Raw genomic sequence first — 20589 nt, forward strand, 5'->3', positions numbered from 1 at the left:
TGCCTAAACATCGAATTAACCAAAACATTTGTCATGTATACATCTTAAAATTACTTATTTAATTCACTTTCTTTACATTTTGAGATTCAAGGATTATCCATTAATAATCGCCACTAATTAGAATAAAAATAAGAGATAAAACTTATCTTTTAATTCTCTTTTGAATATTGAATCTCTTTTGAATATTGTTGGTGACTATTATCATCATTATTTTACAATCGATTCTCCAAATTAGGCTTTGAAGATTATTTTTTCGTTGAATCATCACCAGATTTAGGTTTTGAATCTGAATCGATTGTTTGGGAGGAAGAGGTGGTGCTGTAGGTGGTGGATTTGGTGGAATATAAGAGGTAGTGATGGATGATAATGAATATGTAGAGACAGTGGGCGATGAGGTGGTGCTGGAGGTGATGGTGGGGGAGTTTTGTTTTATCACTTTTTCGTGGAGATGCAGACGGCGATGGTGGTGACGAAGATGGAAGTGGTGGAGACAAACATAATTTTGTTTTGGATGAGTTCACCAATGGATGAAGTAATAGAAGATATGGAACGACAAATATGGTACTAGTGATTATACAGACTCTCTTAGAAAGTGGAGGTTATAATTATAATGTGTAGGGATATTTGTGAAGACTCGTGGATAGCAAGCGTATTTATTCAATTCCCACATTAATATACTTCCATTGTTCGATTTTACCATGGTTATATGTGCTCCCATTAACGCAAGATAACAACCATTCTTGTTTTGAGGGATTGGTAATGACCAGGATGTTATCTAATTATGGTGCATGCAAATGCAATTTCACGGGGAAATCCACCCATCAACATGAGAATTAGACCCCTGTAAAACCATTGATCCGAGCTAGCAATAGTCCAATGAGGATAGTTATAAGCATGAATGAAGCTTACGGCCTTATCTGAATCCACTTTAGCTTCCAGTAAGAAAATTATGTCTGGATCATGAGTGTTAATATTATCTCTTTTCCAAAGCCTTCAACATTCTAAGCTAGAATCTTAATTCCTTTCTAAGCTCAATCGATGATTTATTTGTGTTTGATGGCTTGCATCTTCAGATTTGGAGGAGATATCGTGGACTCAAAGATATGTCCCTACTTTTTAATAATCTTATCCATTTAATATTAGATTACCTTAATACCCTCACTCATATAATATTTTTTTTTATTTCAAAATAGATAATTTTCTTCCTCTACCACTTCACCACCACCACCACCACCAGCACCACCACCACCAACATTCAACTACCATTCCGCCACCACCGTTCAACGATCACCACCTACCAATCGCTACCACCACTAATATTCCACCACCACGAGTCCGCCATCGCTGTCGCCGCCACCACTGGTTTTTGTATCAATAACAATAGTTGATTGAAATAAAAATAGAACTAACAGTAAAAGTTGATCCAATTTAGGGGATCAGCAATGAAAGTTGATCCAGGTAAATGAAATGAACTTGGCGTGAGTCGAACACGCATCATCTGACATGAAATCAGTCATGCTACCATTGCACCACAAGTTCGACATTTGAAGAAATTACATGATTTAAACTACAAGCATGATTATACTAATCCAAGGAAATGTTGTCAACAATAGGAGTTGATAGGATCAACAACAATAGTTGATCCCATAAAAAATTGGGTCAATAACAGGAGTTGATCCAATAAATGGGATTAACAACTATACTTGATCCCATAAAAAATTGGGTCAACAACAGGAGTTGATCCCATAAAATGGATCAACAACAACAATTGATCCCATAAAAAAAAATAAACAACAACAATTGATCATCACCTGTAGCTTCATAAAGAACAATAGCTTCAAGACCAAGCTCTCCATCTGAAGTTAAACATAAAACAAACACCAACAACTCCATTTCTACTTCTATAATGCACATTTCAGTCACTCGAACCACCTGCACCTGCAATTTCTTTCTCTACACTTCATTTCCTTGTAATGCATTCTACAAACACCATTAACTCGAGTCGTTCATTATCAACACCAATGCATATCCATCCATTTCGCTAGAAATCCCATGACATCATAATTATATTAATCTAAGGAAATGCGGTTACCATAGTAACAAGCACCAACACTATGTTGGAACATCCACCACCACTGCCGCAAAACACAAAACAACCACCACTACAACTATACCTTCCACCACCATCAAAAACATCAAATACAAATACAATTATAATAATGTCATTACCACCAAACTTAAAAATGGCGTCAACAACATGAGTTGATCCTATAATAATTTTCCTATTTCAGAGACGAATTAACAATTAAGAGCTCAATTAAAATAAAAATAAGCCAATAAATCATGTTGAAATCAGGATCCAATTTAGGTTACTACTTAAAATGACAGTACGAGATCGACTTATCCTTGATTCATTTGTGATGATTGAATCTTCAGATCCACTAACCAATGACGATTTTCATCGTTTCTTCCCCATTGATACATCCAAATCTTCCTGAACAAACACCGTTATTATCGATTTTAGGTTCTTAAAACTGAATTCAATATTGAAATCAAAATGAATCTAATATTTCTGATGATCAAGTTTGAGATTTGGAGATTAGGTTCTTACCGATTCCTGATTCAATCGATACAAATCAGATGCTGCCGGATCTGATGATAAATTTGATGGATGTGGCGGAGCTGGTGAAGGTGTTGGTAGTGGTGCAGGCGACGGTGAGGGGTTTTTGTTTATCTCTGATTCCTGATTCAATCGATACGAATCAGGTGCTGCTGATGACAAATTTGATAGAGGTGGCGGAGCTGGTGAAGGTGTTGGTATTGGTGCAGGCGACGGTGAGGGGTTTTCTTTCTCTCTTAACTACGTATCGATTCGTAGAAGAAAGAAACACAGGAAGAAGAAGAAGAAGTAGAAGGTCAACAATAGAATTATAAAAAATTTGTTTTTACTGAAAATTTCAATTATTCCATCAGGGATATTTGTAAAGTCTGTTACGGATATTTGTGAAGGCACATCAGAAGGAAAGACAATAGTTCATTTTCCACAAAAAGGTAATAGAGTTTGTATGAAAACAGTTGGATAATTGTATTTGGAATTATAGGAGGTAAAGAGGGGAAAAGTGGAGCAAGAGGGGTGAGATTGATAGGCCAAAAACTGCTTCAAAGAATCCATGGTGACCATCTAGTGTACTAGTATATATATTCCGGTAACTTAGTTGTCAAATTCAATGATTGATGCTGACATGCAGATGAGGATTAGGTTGGTTAGGGGAGATATTGGTGGGGGGAAATATTGGGATGAGGATTAGGTTGGTTAGGGGAGATTGGTGGGGGAAATATTGGTGGGAGATATTTTGGGGTGATGATTGTGGTAGTAGAGGTGAAAGTGAAGATGGATCGGAGGCAGGTGGCGATGATCGGAAAAAGAGGCAGCGGTGACAGTGGGATTGACGGATAACTGTGATAGAAGATTCGGAGATCTAATGTTTATTAGGGTTGTTTGTTAGGGTTTTCTATTGTGGACTTCTTAACTGGGTTTATTTGCGGACTTATGTCCGCGGGATATTTGGGCTTTTCACATGTATTTCTCTGCGCTCGATCGAGTATTCTTGGGATACGAATTTTGGCTAGGCATTCATCTGCCTTGGTCTGGATTCTCCATTTTGCGTTCTTATAGGCATTTCAATGTGGGGTTGTAACTTGTATATGGGTTTCCTACAACAATTTATGTACGTTACATTTCTGATATAATTTTATTTACCGAAAAAAAAATATATTGGTGGGGAAGAAGAGACCGACGCTGATGTAATCTCACTGTTTTACTCCTAGCACTGCAATCTAGAGCTCCATATACGAAAGCCGTTCCTTGACTTTACATGGTATCTTATATAGTGATTCAATACTGAAACAACCTAATTGTTTAGAAGTAGAATCATTATGTTTTTTATTAGATAACCAATGTGAAATTTTTCTCGACTGAATAGCTAAATAGTTTTGAGAGAACCAATTTTTTTTTTTTATTAAGGCTGCCAGGCTGGTCTCAGAACTAAACAATACTGAAAATAAACACGCACAACAAACACAAAAAAACTATGAACTCGATCGTAACTGTAGAATATTGATTGAATAGGTGGTACGTTCAGAATTAATAACAGTGTCACAGAAGCACACAGCGATTTCTCCAAACTAGATAAATAACTTCATGATACACTTTTTGAATATAAGTTATAAAACATACATTATACTAATGATGTATCTTTCAGAACTTCTTAGAACTCCTCCTTCCAATTCAAACTCTTATTCATAATATATATTCTCCGGTAACAGCAATATGTTTAGTAACCACCATCACCTCCACCGTGACCAGCTCCTCCACTTCCGGCACCATAACCACCACCATGTGCTCCACCACCTCCAGCACCGTAACCACCAGCACCGTGAGCTCCACCACCTCCAGCACCGTTACCACCACCGTAAGCGCCACCACCTCCCGCACCATAGCCACCACCATGAGCTCCACCAGCTCCGCCACCACCTCCAGCACCGTAACCACCTTCGTGAGCTCCACCACTTCCAGCGCCGTAACCACCACCTTGAGATCCACCAGCTCCGCCACCACCTCCGGCACCATAACCACCACCATGTGCTCCACCAGCTCCAGCACCATGAGCTCCACCAGCTCCGCCAGCACCTCCAGCACCGTAACCACCACCTTGAGCTCCACCAGCTCCGCCACCACCTCCGGCACCATAACCACCACCATGTGCTCCACCACCTCCGGCACCATAACCACCACCATGAGCTCCACCAGATCCTCCACCACCTACAACACCGTAACCACCACCATGCGCTCCACCAGCTCCTCCACCACCTCCAGCACCGTAACCTCCTCCTTGAGCTCCACCACCTCCGACACCATAACCACCACCATGAGCTCCACCACCACCATTATGAGATCCTCCAGCTCCCCCGCCACCTCCGCCACCATAACCACCACCATGAGCCCCACCAGCACCTATTCCACTACCTCCACCACCAACAACCCCACCACGAGCTCCTCCACCATTTCCGGCACCGTAACCTCCACCTTGAGATCCTCCACCAACAACGCCACCACCATGTCCACCTCCAGCACCATGACCAGAACCATACCCTGCACCACTTCCTCCACCTGCACCATATCCTCCACCACTTCCTCCACCAGCACCATAGGCTCCTCCACCGCCATAACCCCCTTCACCACCAGCATGTGCTACACCGACACCACCTTCTTCGTCATTGAGCAGATTTCTAGCTGATGAACAAATGCTTAAACCTAATAAGACACTGAAAATAACACTAACAATAGCTCTTTTATGAGTAGCCATTTTAACCAACACTATGAGAATGTATATGAGAAACTGATGACACTGCAAGGTTACTGATCCTGGTATTTATAGAGTCTGGAGAGGGCACCTGATCCGCCTTGCATGCATGCATGCTTTAGACTGGAGAACCAATGAGTGAGAGAGAGAGCATATGTAAGGTAGACTTTTGTGCATTCTATTGGACCCACGGCACCAACTGTATGTGCAAAACATATATATGGCCGAATCTGCAAAGTTCACCAGACACTTGACTAATCGTCCATTCATTATGGTTAATATCAACAGTTTTCTAATCAGTAATCACTATTGTTTTATTATTTTAGTTGGTATTATTATACACGTATCCACTGCTTTTTCATGACAATAAAAGGGATTGAATTTCTTCGTCCATAAAGTAAAGTGTAGGGTAGATTTGATTAGCAGTCCTAATAATCCAAATTAGCAAATTATGACGAGGCAAACCGACATCGCGGCTAAAGTTAATTTGCTAGTAAGCTGGTACTAAGATATAAATTCTTATAAAGATTACATCAAAAAAAGAAAAAATCTTATAAACATCAGTAAAACTTTTTGACTTCCGCATTTGAGGATGAAATTAGTGAGGGTTGGCGAGAAATTTTGGTGATCAAATCCATGTAATATCTTGGCTACTTTCGGGAAAAAAAAGAAAGAAGTAGCTCTTTACTGACGCTGTATATATGTCTGCCACTTCCGCTAAGAGGTGAAATTTTCTTTGTCAAACCAACTCCCACTCATGATTGCTTTGCTCTTTCTAGTGGTACTATATGTTTTAACACAAAATTGATTAAAAAGACCAAAATCAACAATTTCTGGGTGAAATGGACAGTTAGATTTTGATACTGTTTAAATGGACAAAAATATAAAAATAGGCAGGATGTAACCAGTTTCATCGTGCCCATTTTCAAATATTTTTTCTTATTTTTAATTTACACAGGATGTATCCAGTTTCATCCTTGCTATTTTTTAAATTTAAGCTAGGATGAATCCAGTTTCATCCTTGCTATTTTTTTTTTTGGCCATTTCATCCAAACTATTTTTTACTCGTCCATTTGAACTGTGATTTAAAAATATTTGGATAAATGACCCATTTTCCGATATTTTAATTAATTCACACGACAAAAGAAGTACTAGAGTAGGTGCATGCATGGCTTTTTTTTTTTTTTTTTGCATGCATGACTCTGATAGCTGCAGAGCGGAACTTCTCTTTTCTGATCGGAAAAGGCCGAACTTGTTGGAAAACATATATGTTTCAGCGTTTATCCAGTTTCCGGTTCTTAGGTTTCCTTTGTCATTTCCGGCATTCACCTCCGAAAAGTGAGTTATCCATGGGTGATGCTTATTGATTTCCAACAAATATGATGGGAGTCTAGTCAATTGTGTCCGCTAGAGTTTTAAATTCAAATAAGATTCAGCATCCAAAAATACACAATTCAAAAAAAGCGTGACTAAGTGACCACGAAGTAAAAAGTTTTTACAAGGAGAAGACACAGAGGCAGGAAAATTCGGCCCTTAATTCCTTTTGCAATTGTTTGGGCTTTATGGACTGAGAGGAACAGGAGTGTCATGGCACACAAACGCCCCAAAAGCTCACCAAAAATCATCAATGAAGTCAAACTGTTAATATACATCTGGGGTTCAAATCAAAAATGGTTTGGACATTATATTTTTAGAGATTTAATTTCTCACTGGAAGATCATGATAGATAGAATGTACTCAGTTAAAAGGACATCAAAATGGGGGCACTTTGCCTTGTTACATTTTCTTTTTTATTCAAATTTGTTGAAAAATAAACCAAGATACTATGAAGAAGACAGAAGGGATCAACAAGAGTTGTTTTTGATGTTTCATTAGACACATTGACATGAGTTGTCCTGAATTTTCCATTTTTTTTCCCCCTAACACTCCTAAACTCATCACCATCACTAGATAATTTGCTTCAATAGACCCATTTAATGTGTGAATATATATGTTTTGAATTGACAATGTTGATCTTATGTTTTGTGTGTGACTAAATAGACAGATTATTAGCTAGTCTCTCGTTTTTTTCCCTCGGCAAATGTAATTATATATCGTAAGGACATGCTTATCAGATATCAGCAAAAATATACAATCCCAGTGGCCATAAGACTTTGTTTAGTACAACCACTAAACAAACACAAACATAAGGCAAATGCTAACAACCCAAAAAAAAGATATAACAATAATCATAAAATGATAGTTACTAGTTAGGGCATTATATAGTCATTTCTTACTTTAGGCACCACCGTATGCGTGACCGATGCATTGAACTCTTAATTGTTACAAAACTTAGCAACTACAATATCATAGATGCAATATATACTGCATGTAGTAACATAAAATTCTTCTACTACTACAACCCTTAGATAATCTATACAATCAACTAAGAAATCATCGTGAAGAACACTTATAAGAATTTTATTAAGTTCTGAAATCAATACAAAGAAGTAAAGTAAAACCCTTAACTTGGGGAGCAAATAAATTTCTCTCTCTTAAAGTTCTAACTCGACTCTCCAAAAGATCTCTCTCCTTACATAGTGATGGTTGGTCCTATATATAGGGTTTTTACATATTGGATGACAGCTAATAAAGTCCCTATTTTCGGATCTAACGTGCGATGTTCTCTCACGCTTTCATTTTGATCTTGTCGCACATACTCTTGAATCCTCGCACTGACTTCACATTTTACTCGTGACCTTATGACGTTATCAGCCTCGTCATCTGAAATACACTACATGCGAGTACGTTCGCCCCCTTATAATAGAATCCCTTCGCATGACACCTGTGGATACGTTATTTAACCCCTACAAATTGTTCCCCAGCTAACTTAGCAAGTAGGAATAGCTGTCTAAGTGGACCCGAAAAACAGATAAAGATAGTTTTGGCACAACTGAGACAAAAGCAACCTCATATCGATAAAAATAAGCAACAAAATAGAGCTCACAAATATATGAAAGTTCACAAATATATGAAAGTAAGTCATATGAACACTTGTTTAGAATTTCATACCAACTACCACACTCCAAATCTCCTTCATCGTTTGTTGGATCAGGCGAAAATAAATATAAGAAAAAAACGCAAATTAACAATGATGAAACTAGTTATGTAGTAAATTAAGAACCCATGTCCGATGCCTCTAAAGAAAGAACAAGAACTCGATGCTTGATTATAATTAAAAATAGTACTCAACTAAGCTTATAACATCTAAGCTGCATGCACTACTGCACTCATAGATGTGAAACATTATCTCAAGCTATTTGCGCTGCTTCCGCGGTTGACGTGACTTCTGTAGCGTGGGAACTGCACAATGAGTCCGGTTACAACTGATAAAGGAGAGTTGCTCATCAGTGAGAATCTCTTGACCATCAAAATCATAGAAATCTGGTTGGTTTGGATCCGTATCTGGTAGATTATTAAAGTACTCGTTCGTTTGATTTTCTTCTATAAGTTCCCTCTGAAAGAGTTCATTTTCCTCCTCTGGACTTAGACTCGTTCCAAGATATGGAAACGGATCGACGAATTCCTCTTCATTATCATCAGAATCAGCTGGAGTATAGCCCTCATTGTCAGGTCCGGAGTTTCCTGTCGTTTTAGGAGGTTTCAAATATATTTTACACAAGGAAAAATCTGTAAACTGCAACAATATCAAACATACTAAATCAAAATTTATAAAAGCAAAATCAAAGATAATAAATCAAAATTCATAAACTGCACCAGATTATATGTGTACTTACCGCCTTCACTTTACTGTCTTGCTCGGTCGGATATTCAATATCAGCAGTGCCAGGATCTTCAGCAGATTTTGCTGGGGCAGCCATAACGTACTCGTGCTTTTTGTAGTCAGTCTTAATTTCGGTTCCTTTGATCGGGAAATCCTTATTCTTCCATCTATAGTAAACCAAAGTCCTTTTAGACCCAATTTCTTTCCCATTTTCGTCGTTAATCAGCCGAGTAGTCCCAGTAGCTTTCCAATATCCTTGACGCCCACCAGCATCACGTTTAGGCCGGTTCCCGTTGGGATATTTCCGTTCTCTCTTGGTAAAGAAATACCATTCTAATCCATCCACAGCATGATCCTTATACATATCTATTATTTGATCACGAAAAAGAAAAAAAAAACATAATTATAAATTAAATATATACTCCAAAATTGAAAAAGTAAAAATACTTCTTTTCCATAAACGGAGGTAGTGTATGATGAAGTATTTGCGAGAATCATAAATATGTGCATGTATACCTGTAAGCTCCCAAGGTGCATAATCGCGGATGTTTACTTCTTGGATATGGTGAGGATCTAATGGTTTGTGTGTGATTTTGTTAGTGAGGTGATGAGATATTAGCTCAGCATCAGTTGGTTTAAATCTAAAACCAACTGGTATCCTTTGTATGTAACACTCATGATCATCTGGGTAGCCATTGAAAGTTTTTAAGTAACATTGATCACCAGCCATGCAATATTTTTCCGATGGAGATAACTCTGACTTTGCAACAAAGTTTTGGTCACCCATCGTCTTCTTCTTATGTTAAAACAATCAAAAAATCAATAAATTTACAAGGAAAATACTAAGGATTATCAAAGTAAAGAGAAGGTTAAGATATCAACAATGACAAAAGAAAACCAGTATTACCTTAACCGAGAGAAGGGAAGAATAATCAGAGTCTTACTATGATAAAAGAAAAGAGAACGTCGTCTGAAGATTAAATACCGGCACAAATTACATATATCGGTGAGTTTTAGTTTATTTTAGATGATTATAGAGTTTGATATTCACTAGTTTTGTAGAGTTCCGATGCATATTAAACTCTACCAACGGTATGTTATCAAAAAAATATTTAAATTCTACGGTGAGGATTACTAATTAAATTTGTGTCCGTGTTGTATGCTATTCGGGCTCTAATCTATACGGCTGCAAATAGACGGTTAGTTATATATTTTGCTCCACAGACTGTCATGTTGCTCAAATCTCTTTCGTTTCTGATGGCTGCACGTTGATCTTGGGTTCAGCCAAGATGTAGCAGCCGTAAGACCAAGAAAGACTCCATTCCCTTAATTTCTTAGGCTATGACCCTAACATACAACATATCTGAAACAACAAACAAAGATACACAAACCAAGAGTCATGATAACTGACAAGAGATGTCATGGAATCAAGATTGATATGTTAATCGGTGTAAAGATTACAATGAAGCAATGCTTCTCTTATACAAGTTACAGAGACTTAGAAAGGAAATAACAATAATACATAATAATACATATCTTGCATGCAGAATAATATATGCGTAACATGTAGAAAATATATACGCCAGTATCTTCATTGTAAAGATAGTGAGATATGCAAGATCTCTGCTCCTCCAGGTTGTCAACACAATGTTTCTTAACACCCCCCCCCCCCCCCCCCACCCCCACCCCCCCCAAACTCAAGATGGCCTAGAGCACATATTTGAGTTTGGATATCAGAAAGCGGAGAAGATTAGAGGGGTGTGATTTTGTCAATAAATATGCTATCTGAAGTTCAGATTTGGCAAATTGCAGATCAATGGTTCGCTTCTTAAAAAGATGTCGCACAAAGTGACAATCAATCTCAATGTGCTTTGTGCGTTCATGAAAAACATCGTTGTGAGCAATATGTATAGCAGCTTTGTTGTCACAGAACAATGAAGTAGGTCTTGAAAGATGAAATTCCCATATCTAAGAAGCCATCTCATCCAGACAATTTCAGCAGTAGTAGGAGCAAGTGCTCGATATTCAGCTTCTGCACTAGATCGAGAGACAACAGTTTGCTTCTTACTATGCCAGCAAATTAGAGAGTTTCCCATAAAAAAACAATACCCAGTGGTTGAACGACGATCAGTAAGATCACCAGCCCAGTCAGAGTCGGAATACGTTATGAGTTTAAGATCAGAAGTTCAAGAAAAATGCAATCCTTGATATAACGTACCTTTGATATAGCGCAATATTCTAAAAACAGTTGCATAGTGTGTTGAACGTGGAGCTGACATAAACTGACTCACGATGTGAACTGCATGACTAATATCAGGTCGAGTGACAGTTAATTAATTTAAACTACCAACTAATTGACGATATAATGTAGGATTAGATAAAACTTCTCCATCCATAGGGTTATATTTAACATTCACTTCTAATGGAGTATCAGCTGTCTTGTTATCAGATAACCCTGCACGACTTAGAATCTAAGAAGCATACTTTACTTGAGAGATGAAAAGCCCAGAAGATGATCGATCTACTTCAATGCCAAGGAAATATTATAAATGACCAAGGTCCTTCATCTAAAAGGATGAACTCAGTTGTGATTTTAGAGTATCAATACCGTCTAAATCACTGCCTGCAATCACCATATCGTCAACATAAAGAAGAAGAATCACAATACCTTTGCTTGATCTCCTAAAGAACATAGCTGAGTCGTAAGGGCTTTGTTTGAATTCATATTGAAGAATAAGTGCTGAATTTTTCAAACCAAGCACGAGGTGCTTGTTTGAGACCATACAGGGCTTTACGAAGCTTGCAAACTTGGTTTGGAGAGTGAGACAATTCTGGAGGTGGCTTCATGTACACTTCCTCTTGAAGTTCTCCGTGAAGGAAGGAATTTGTAACGTCCATTTGATGAAGATCCCATTCACGAGATGCAGCAACAACAAAAATAGTGCGAACTGTTGTCATACGAGCAACAAGTGCAAAATTTTCCTCGTAATCAATTTCATATTCCTGTGTATGTCCCTGAGAAACAAGACGAGACTTGTATCGTTCTATAGAACCATCAGCCCTTGTTTCTATCTTGTAAACCCATCTGCATCCAACCACAGATTTCCCAGGTGGAAGATCTATCATTTCAAAAGTTCCAGCTTTATCTAGTGCACCCAATTTTGTCTTCATTGAGTGTTGTCATTCCGGAATGGCAGACGCTTCTCTGTAAGATTTAGAGTTCATATGATGGAAAAATGGTTGACAAAATAACAATGATAATCAGATAACTTAGCTGGTGGACGTCTTTCACGGGGATCCAAAGGTATCTCTTAAGGTGTAGGATCATGTTCAGGAGAAGCATTGTCGGGATGATGAATAGAGTGATTCGACAATAATTCAGGTACATCTTGAGCATCATAAATGGATAATTCAGGCACTTCTTGTTCAGGAGGAATGAAGAATTCAGGCATATCTTGAGTATCAGGAATGGAGGATTGAGAATTTTCTGGTGATATGCTTGTCTCGGAAATAGGTTCTAATGGAAGAGTACCTATATCAAAAGGATCTTTATATGTGAAACTTTCAGAGAGCTTACTTCTAGGAAGAGAAAAATATGGTATTTTCTCCCAAAAGGTGACATGTCGAGACACACGAAGTTTTTGACTTGTTGGATCGTAACAACGATGCCCTTTCTGTTATATCCCATACCCTAGGAAAATACATATTGAATTCTTTTTACTGAGTTTGTTACGCTCTCGTTCTGGGAAAAGAACGAAACATGTTTATCCAAATACACGGAGTTCTGAATAATTGGGTATTTCTCCATAGAGACGTTCATATGGAGATATTCCACCTATGACAGATGTTGGAATACGATTTATTGTGTAAACCGCAGTAAGAACAGATTCCCCCCAAAAATTAGATGGAACTGAAGCAGAAAGTAAATGAGTCCTAGCTGTTTCTACTATGTGACGATGTTTGCGTTCTGCAACACCGTTTTGTTCAGGAGTTTCTGTGCAAGATAATTGGAGAAGTGTACCCTCATATTTAAGATGATTTCTAAAAGGAATTGATATATATTCCCCCCCCCCCTGATCAGCACGGAAGGTTTTAATGGTTTTTGAAAATTGAGTTTTGATCATGGTAGAAAACTCAATATAGATTTTTAAGAAATTTGACCTTGAACTAAAAAGATATATCCAAGTATATCTTGTATAATCATCGATAAAAATCACATAGTATAAAGCCCCTCCCTTTGAAACAATAGGTGATTCTCCCCAAACGTCGGAATAAATAAGATCAAATGGAGCATTAGAAAAAGTTGTACTGTTATTAAAAGGTAAAGTTGGTTGTTTAGCCATCTTACAAGTAATGCAGCAAGGTTCTTTATCTAGTTGAGCAGAACCTAACAAACCTTTGTTAATCATATATCTAAGACGAGGAAATGATATATGGCCTAACCTAGAGTTCCAAGACATGAATGGAGATATGGAAGACGGTGTAGAGGTTGAAATAGCAGCAACTTGATCTTTGGATTGTATAGGGACAATGAGCATCTCTACAAGGTAAAGTCGACCCACTCTACAGCCTATCCCAATTAGCTTCTCCGTCTTTGGATCCAGTATAACACAACCAGAAGAAAAGAAGTGAATTTTAAATCCTTGATCACATAGTTGTCCAATAGAGATAAGATTCATGGTAATCTTAGGAACAAGAAGTACATCAGGTATACACAAATTGTTGGACGTTTTAACCAATCTAATATGACTTGCAGTTAATAGAAATCCATCAGCAGTATGAATTTTAGAAGTTATTATTGGATTCAGACTCTCAAAGAAGTGCGGATTAAAGGTCATATGGCTGGAAGCACCTGAGTCGAGAAACCACTCAGTTGAGAATATACCTGTGGGAATTGCCAGTGCAGAAGCCAATGAAGAATTATTATCAATTGACATGATCTGTTTGATCATCTCTTGAATATCAGGTAGATATGGTTCATGCTTCTTTTCTGGTTCAGCTGAAACTGGTGTTGCAGTGAATCTTGTTGATGTATTTGAATTCAGGTTCCTCCTTCTCTCACGCATATTTATTGATGTACAGTTGTTCACCGTATGTCCAAATTCCTTGCAGTAGTTACATTGATATGGAGATAAAGCTTGAGACGTTGTTGATGATTGAACAGATGGTTGGGTACAGTTTCTGGCTAGATGTCAAAGTTGCTTGCAGTTGTGATATTGAACTTGAGATATGTCACGGCTTGATGGATTATTTTGAGTATTATAGTTTGGCCTTGAAGATGTAGCAAAGACAGCTGAGATTTCTGGTTTAATTCTCTTCCTTGTTTCTTCAGTGATGAGTTCTGACAATGCAGCTTCTACTTTTGGTAGAGGTGTTCTTTGTAGGATTGAAGCTCTAACAGACTCAAACTCGTCTCTTAAAGCCATAAGAAGTCGGACTAACCGCGATTCTTCTCGATATTTTTACCAATGTTGTGCATCAGTAGTCCATCTGGGTTCCATAATGCTAATTGATTCCATATTACAGACATCTCTGAGTGAGAATCCGATATTGTATGGTCATTATGTTGCTTTAAGGATCGGATATCTTGTTCAAGTTTATAACGTTGAGTAAAATTGATTTGAGTATACCTTTTGGAGAGAAAGTCCCATGCTTCTTTGGCGACCTCGAAGTTGGTAAGCTGCATACTGATGGATGTAATAACAGTGTTTCTGATCCATGTAAGAATTTTGTGATTGTTGATCTCCCAGTCATTGAGACTGTCACTGGCTGAGGGTTCCTTTTTGTCTTTTTTCTCTAGAACAGTTGTTGCAGGACGCTTTTCTGTACCATCTATGTATTTCCATAGTCCTTTTCCTTTGAGGAAACTTCTCATGAGAAAGGACCAATGATTATAGTTAGTTCCATCGAACTTGGCTGTAATTGGTGAATAGTCTTCTCGAGACATGATGAGAAAGTAGGTATTGAGATAAAGAAAATAAATAGAGTAAACACGATTTCAGAGTTTGAAAGGAATCTGATTATTGAAGGTTTGCAGCGGAAGATTGTGGCTCTGATCCCATGACAAGAAATGTCATGGAATCAAGATTGATATATTAATCGGTGTAAAGATTACAATGAAGCAATGCTTCTCTTATACAAGTTACAGAGACTTAGAAAGTAAATAACAATAATACATAATAATATATATCTTGCATGCAAAATAATATATATGCGTAACATGTAGAAAATATATACGCCAATATCTTCATTATAAAGATAGTGAGATATGCAAGGTCTCTACTCCTCCATGTTGTCAACACAATGTTTCTTAACAATAACTAGGAGATCACAACATCAACAAGAGCAACATCTGAAAATCAAAATTCAAGATAACATGAAGCGCGAGACTTTTAAAAACTTAAATCGATTACTTCAGCGTTCAAAATTTCAAATGTACACTTCTACCAGATGTGCAAGAGAGACATTGAGGATCGGTTGATATACTAGTCTAAGTAAGTCGGTGCAAAAAAAAAGAAATTGAGGCGAATGTTCTGGCACAGGGACGGGCCTAGCAAGGGGCTAACCCGGGCTATTGCCCGTCACTATAATTGTTAACGAAAAATTTGTTATGTTAAATTTTTAAAAATTAGTGGTTAGCCCTCCCCTAATTGAACTTAGCTAATGTATTTTCTTTGCCTAATTAGCTTTAGCCCATGTTTTTGTTCTTTTTTGGAGTATTTACCCGATGTTATGAGAAAACTAAGACAAAAATCTTCTTTAAAACATAATTATTTTTTCGTTTTTTTCCCTAATTCAGAAATTTCTTTGTCCAATCGCGTTCGCCATACATCTTGCTTACCTTTTGATCATTTGTCTATCTGTCTAGTATTTCAATTGTAAATATGAGTTATTATTCGATTCGTTCGAAAAATAATTGCGCCCTTCGGCCGCATTGCCAACTGCCGGTATTCCAGCCCTACCCATACAAGATTTTTGTGTTCGTCCCTGTTCTGGTACAAACAAGTTACTTGCTGTATTATACATCCCTATATGAATTAGAAAAGATAAAACATGAAGCACAAGTAGTCATTTAACTAGGGGAGTGGGGATTATTATCAGTAGCATTTGGTCGTGTGTACCTGCTGGTGGCTGCTTGTATCTGAGGATAGGATGCTGAAAGTAATAAACTAAGAGAGTTATTATTTTTAGTTAAACAGTTCTTTGATCTAACTTAATTGTTGAATTTGTGGTGTGTTAGTTGCTTTCATTTTAGGGTTTCTTCGTATTGTTGTGATCTTTTCTGTAAGGTTATCATGAAGGAATTAAAGAAGAAACAGAGTGTGGAGGTTCTAGTGTGTTCAATCATCTCTACCTAGTACAACATTGTTTAATTACAACAATCGGTATTATCCTATTATCTAATGGATCTTATGCGAAACCTTCATCGAAGATGTCGACCATATAACTTACTCAGCTGGTCAAAATTGTTACTGATAAATGTACTGCTGATGCAGCAGGACATTAAATCTTACTCACAAGACTGTCACCAATTTCAAGCTGTGAATGCCTAACCCACCATTTTCCTTAGGTTTACAGACCTTGGACCTCATAAACCCAACAACATAATCTGTTTTCACATAAAACATTAAAAATAAGAAAATCTCTTTTACCAAAAAACATAACACTCACAATTGCCACATCTTTTGAAGAACATGAAAAATTACCTGATACAAAATCTCCATTTCCGATTCCGCTCATGCCAAATGTCAAAATCAATATAGAACCCATTTGTACTTCCTTTTCAAGTAATTAAAATATTTCTGAAAAACAGAATAAAGAGAACTCCTTTTAACCACCATCAACAGAATATCTGTTCGTAATCTGGATCTTTATCACTACTATGATTAACAACTCGTGAATAACCAATTGAGCTTGGACCTCAACAGATGTACAAGATAATAGAATCAACAACGATGATAACAAGTTTTTGGAAGAAATATATGAGTTTCGAAAAGGCAATAAATTTTATCTTACAGTGATATTAGAATTCTTAACACTAATTGCAAGTAGATTTTGTGATTTTCGGATAATTCAGAGATGTGATGAATGCTACACGGAACCTCAACTGGGATTTTATCTTGGTTCATGTACATATATCACATCATTAATATGCATAGAAACACAAGCAAAAAAAAAAAAAAAGAAACAAAAACAAAAACAAAAACAAAAACAAAAACAAAAACAAAGAACAAAAAATTTTAAAAAGGAAGGAAGAAAGAAACTACTTGCGAGTAAGAGAGAAATGGAAGCAACAGCAGCAATTCAAGAGTACGTGGAGAAGGTACCTTTCCAAGTCAGGATCCTCTTGTTGATGCAGGAGATGTAGGAGTGTTTGACTTTAAATGAGAATGATGAAGATGTGCAGGCCACATGGCAAAAACACTCCAAAAGTTTTGCCATAATCCAATCTAACCATGACAATAGAAACTTGCAATTATACACATTACGGGCTTAAGACGTCAGACAAGGCTTGAGGTAATGCCAGCTACCACTGGAAATGGACTTTAAATGAGAATGATGAAGATGTGCAGGCCACATGGCAAAAACACTCCAAAGTTTGCCATAATCCAATCTAACCATGACAATAGAAACTTGCAATTATACTCATTACGGGCTTAAGACGTCAGACAAGGCTTGAGGTAATACCAGCTACCACTGGAAATGGACTCGTCCACATCTGGTATTTGCAAAACAACATGTACTCTGTGGTAACAACAGATATGTCACTGTCATAGCCGTAAAACCCGAGGAAAACCAGTCCGACAAACACGGGATGCTCTTCTAGCCTGTTTTCTTGTTTTCCAAAAGCAACAGCGTCCTTGAGCACAGCCATGTCAACAGCTGCTACTACGACCGGAGATTTAATAGTCCCGTCCCTTATCTCGGTGCCTTGAATTTAATGATTGCACCTTCCTTGCCTCGGAATTTATCATGGTGTTGCCTGACCGTATCCTTATCAGCAGTAACACCGACATCATTCTCCATTCCCATGTCTTCTTCTACCACATCATTATATCACTTTCCAACCCCATCTTTTCCTCTTCTGTAGCTATGTCGGACTGTAAATCTTCAAATCCTGCCTCCATATCTAAAAAAGTATCATCCACATCCCTGATTCGAACATTGGGACATGGCCTGATCCCAATTTCTGCTTTACTCCCTTTCGTGCCGGTTTAGCATTATCAGCAACTCTCTTAGACTGCAGTTTGAGGTAGTACTGGTTTGTCAGATCGCAATGAGATATTTTGACCCATAGGTCCAGCACTTTCAGGTTGCTCCAACCTGTTTTTGTTCGTTTTGAGTTTGTTTCTTAGGAGATGGTGTATACTGCTGTAGTCTTGCTGCCCTTTATTATCTGCAACATAGACACTACAATGGATTAATGCAAAGGAGATGATAAAGAAATCTTACCATAATAAAATTTACTGAAAATAATTTTTACTAGAGTATGTTGAATGGCTATATTATAAATTTTTTTCTGTGTGAATATACTGGTGCTCTGCCACAAGTTTCTGGACCAGTAATGGTAATATAGCTTCAAAAATATCCCGCTTGGTAAATCCAGTTCGTATGTGATAAAACTGCAACATGAGGTCTAGGCTGTCCTATTACCTTGGAGAAGTGCAAGAGCAAAGACTCCTGGTAGCATAGAAAGTAGTGACGCCATATCAGTTTCCTTAGTGAACTTATGCTTTGTCTTAAGAAAGTCTTGAGGCGTGTGCATGAGGATCCGCGGAATAACTCTCATACATGCAGCCTGAGCCTCTTCAGATGAATCATCATAAAGAAGTTCAGGAAATAGAGACAATAGAATATCTAAGTGATGGTCGGAGCAATTCTCTAAGCTTTGCTTGTTGGGCAACAGTATATTTGAACATTTCTCCAATTTGTCATGTCTGTCACACATAGGACACTGGAATCCGCAACTGATAAGATCTATTATTTGATTCTTTCTGTCATTTTTCAAATAAGAAAAGCTTGCATGACACGGATCCATCTGCATTCATAGACCCGTAGAGGCATGCCAAGTATCCAAAAGAAAATGGAATAATTTTATCAACATTACTGCACTTTTTCTTCCTCAAGATCCTGCAATGGAGCAACACCAATTTGAAAGTACAAGTTAGAAAGTCCATTTAAATTTTTGACACAGAAAGTAACTCTCCTGTAATTTTTGAAGCTGCATTTACCACTGTAACTCCTTCCTGTATATATAGGTAAGGTATGTGAACCGTTTCGGAAAATGCCCTCTTCTTGTTAATCTATGATGATTTAAGGAAACCACCGGGAAGAAGACCCAATCTTAGCTCTATTAACTAAAAATCTATTAATGTAAAAACTTAATAGATCTATAATAACTCAAAATTACAAATTCAGAAGGAATCCATTGATATGCACACAGATACAATAAAAATCAAAATGACATGAATACACCAAAGCTACCAACTATGAATTATGGACATTAACAACAAAATTGAAAAAGGGTAATTTAAAATAGAAATAAGCAAAAATCCCTAAATGCTTCACCCCCAGGCAATACACAACACATGAATCTCTCTAAAACAGCAACAAAATGAATCTAGATCCACAAATACCAAAATCAACCTAAAAGGGAGAAATTCGAAATAGAAAAGAAAGCAAACCTTGGAAATTGAAAAAAAATAATATTCCTGACGCAAAAAGAATAGTAGATCGGGTATGTTTATGCCATAGAACAGGCCAAGATACTACGGATGAACGATCCACCATCAACAGAATAAGTGAATGATCCCGTAGCTGTCCTTTGGTAAACAGTATCCTTTTCCGATTCCGCCCAAACCGAATGTCCAAATCATTACATAACTTTCCTGCTCATGATGAACCAATCGTGCTCGAATCTCATACATTAAAAATTGAAATTGCAAAGAAATTTTAAAGAAACTAGAAAAAAATTACGAAATTGATTCAGGAATTTGGAATGGTTTTCACTTCAGAGTCGGAGATAATATTAGGGTTTGGATCGAAAAGAAAATTGAGTTCTGGTAGTGGTGGTCATTAGAAAGATTTTACGAAATGGATTCAGGAATTTTGGATGCTTTTCACTTCAGAGATAATATCTAGGGGTTCCAAAATAAAATTGAGTTCCACGAGACAAGACTACCAAGTACTGATAGTGGTGGTCACCACGAGACTGACTAGAAGAGTCAAGAATGGCACTAGACTACTAGGATTTGGCATTCATTTTTTTACTCGGTCCATAAATTTCAATAGAAAAGCAAAAAACCGTATAAGAACTAAGGCGTGATCCACAGGTTATCCATAATATCAAGCCCTTGATTAAAAAAGAAATCTATTATAAGGTTCTAAATATTGGATTTTGAAGGCTCACAAAATGACAAAATCAGGTTATAAAATAATAATCAACAAAATCCCATATCCAAC

General features: G+C 37.4%; 3 protein-coding genes across 5 annotated transcripts; all 3 read right to left on the reverse strand.

The window, feature by feature from the left end:
* Positions 1 to 4090: 4090 nt before the first annotated feature.
* Positions 4091 to 5426, reverse strand: LOC113276978 (glycine-rich cell wall structural protein 1.8-like). Its single transcript, XM_026526306.1, has one exon. It carries the CDS (start codon positions 5364 to 5366, stop codon positions 4335 to 4337), a length of 1032 nt encoding a protein of 343 aa, XP_026382091.1. The 5' UTR covers positions 5367 to 5426; the 3' UTR covers positions 4091 to 4334.
* Positions 5427 to 8658: 3232 nt separating this feature from the next.
* On the reverse strand, positions 8659 to 9913 carry LOC113333567 (NAC domain-containing protein 83-like). The gene is made up of 3 exons (XM_026580001.1): positions 9643 to 9913; positions 9140 to 9492; positions 8659 to 9039 (listed from the first exon to the last, which is right to left on the reverse strand). The coding sequence occupies exons 1-3, from the start codon at positions 9911 to 9913 to the stop codon at positions 8659 to 8661; spliced, it is 1005 nt and encodes a 334-aa protein (XP_026435786.1).
* A 5852-nt stretch (positions 9914 to 15765) lies between these two features.
* LOC113276994 lies at positions 15766 to 20277 on the reverse strand. 3 transcript variants are annotated; one of them, XR_003324755.1, is made up of 5 exons: positions 19359 to 20277; positions 18781 to 19257; positions 17454 to 18523; positions 16833 to 16928; positions 15766 to 16735 (listed from the first exon to the last, which is right to left on the reverse strand). XR_003324755.1 is itself a non-coding variant. In XM_026526307.1 (3 exons), exons 2-3 carry the CDS (start codon positions 19169 to 19171, stop codon positions 18363 to 18365), a joined length of 552 nt encoding a protein of 183 aa, XP_026382092.1. In that variant the 5' UTR covers positions 19172 to 19257; positions 19812 to 20276; the 3' UTR covers positions 17380 to 18362. The 3 variants fall into 3 exon arrangements, 1 of the variants encoding a protein (XP_026382092.1); XR_003324754.1 differs by having other exon boundaries at positions 15767 to 16735; positions 19812 to 20276; XM_026526307.1 differs by lacking the exons at positions 15766 to 16735; positions 16833 to 16928 and having other exon boundaries at positions 17380 to 18523; positions 19812 to 20276.
* Between the last annotated feature and the right edge of the window lie 312 nt (positions 20278 to 20589).

Source organism: Papaver somniferum, chromosome 1 (genome assembly GCF_003573695.1).
Source record: "Papaver somniferum cultivar HN1 chromosome 1, ASM357369v1, whole genome shotgun sequence".
NCBI lineage: Eukaryota > Viridiplantae > Streptophyta > Magnoliopsida > Ranunculales > Papaveraceae > Papaver > Papaver somniferum.

What these genes read in the sequence shown, in the direction of transcription:
- LOC113276978 (XM_026526306.1), bottom strand. Translation starts at nt 5,366, where the DNA reads ATGGCTACTCATAAAAGAGCTATTGTTAGTGTTATTTTCAGTGTCTTA.
- LOC113333567 (XM_026580001.1), bottom strand. Translation starts at nt 9,913, where the DNA reads ATGGGTGACCAAAACTTTGTTGCAAAGTCAGAGTTATCTCCATCGGAA. An exon ending in TGCACCTTGGGAGCTTACAG is followed by an intron (nt 9,493 to 9,642) that starts GTATACATGCAC and finishes ATCAAATAATAG; the next exon opens with ATATGTATAAGGATCATGCT. An exon ending in AAGACAGTAAAGTGAAGGCG is followed by an intron (nt 9,040 to 9,139) that starts GTAAGTACACAT and finishes ATATTGTTGCAG; the next exon opens with TTTACAGATTTTTCCTTGTG.
- LOC113276994 (XM_026526307.1), bottom strand. Translation starts at nt 19,171, where the DNA reads ATGCAGATGGATCCGTGTCATGCAAGCTTTTCTTATTTGAAAAATGAC. An exon ending in TGCTCTTGCACTTCTCCAAG is followed by an intron (nt 18,524 to 18,780) that starts GTAATAGGACAG and finishes TCTATGTTGCAG; the next exon opens with ATAATAAAGGGCAGCAAGAC.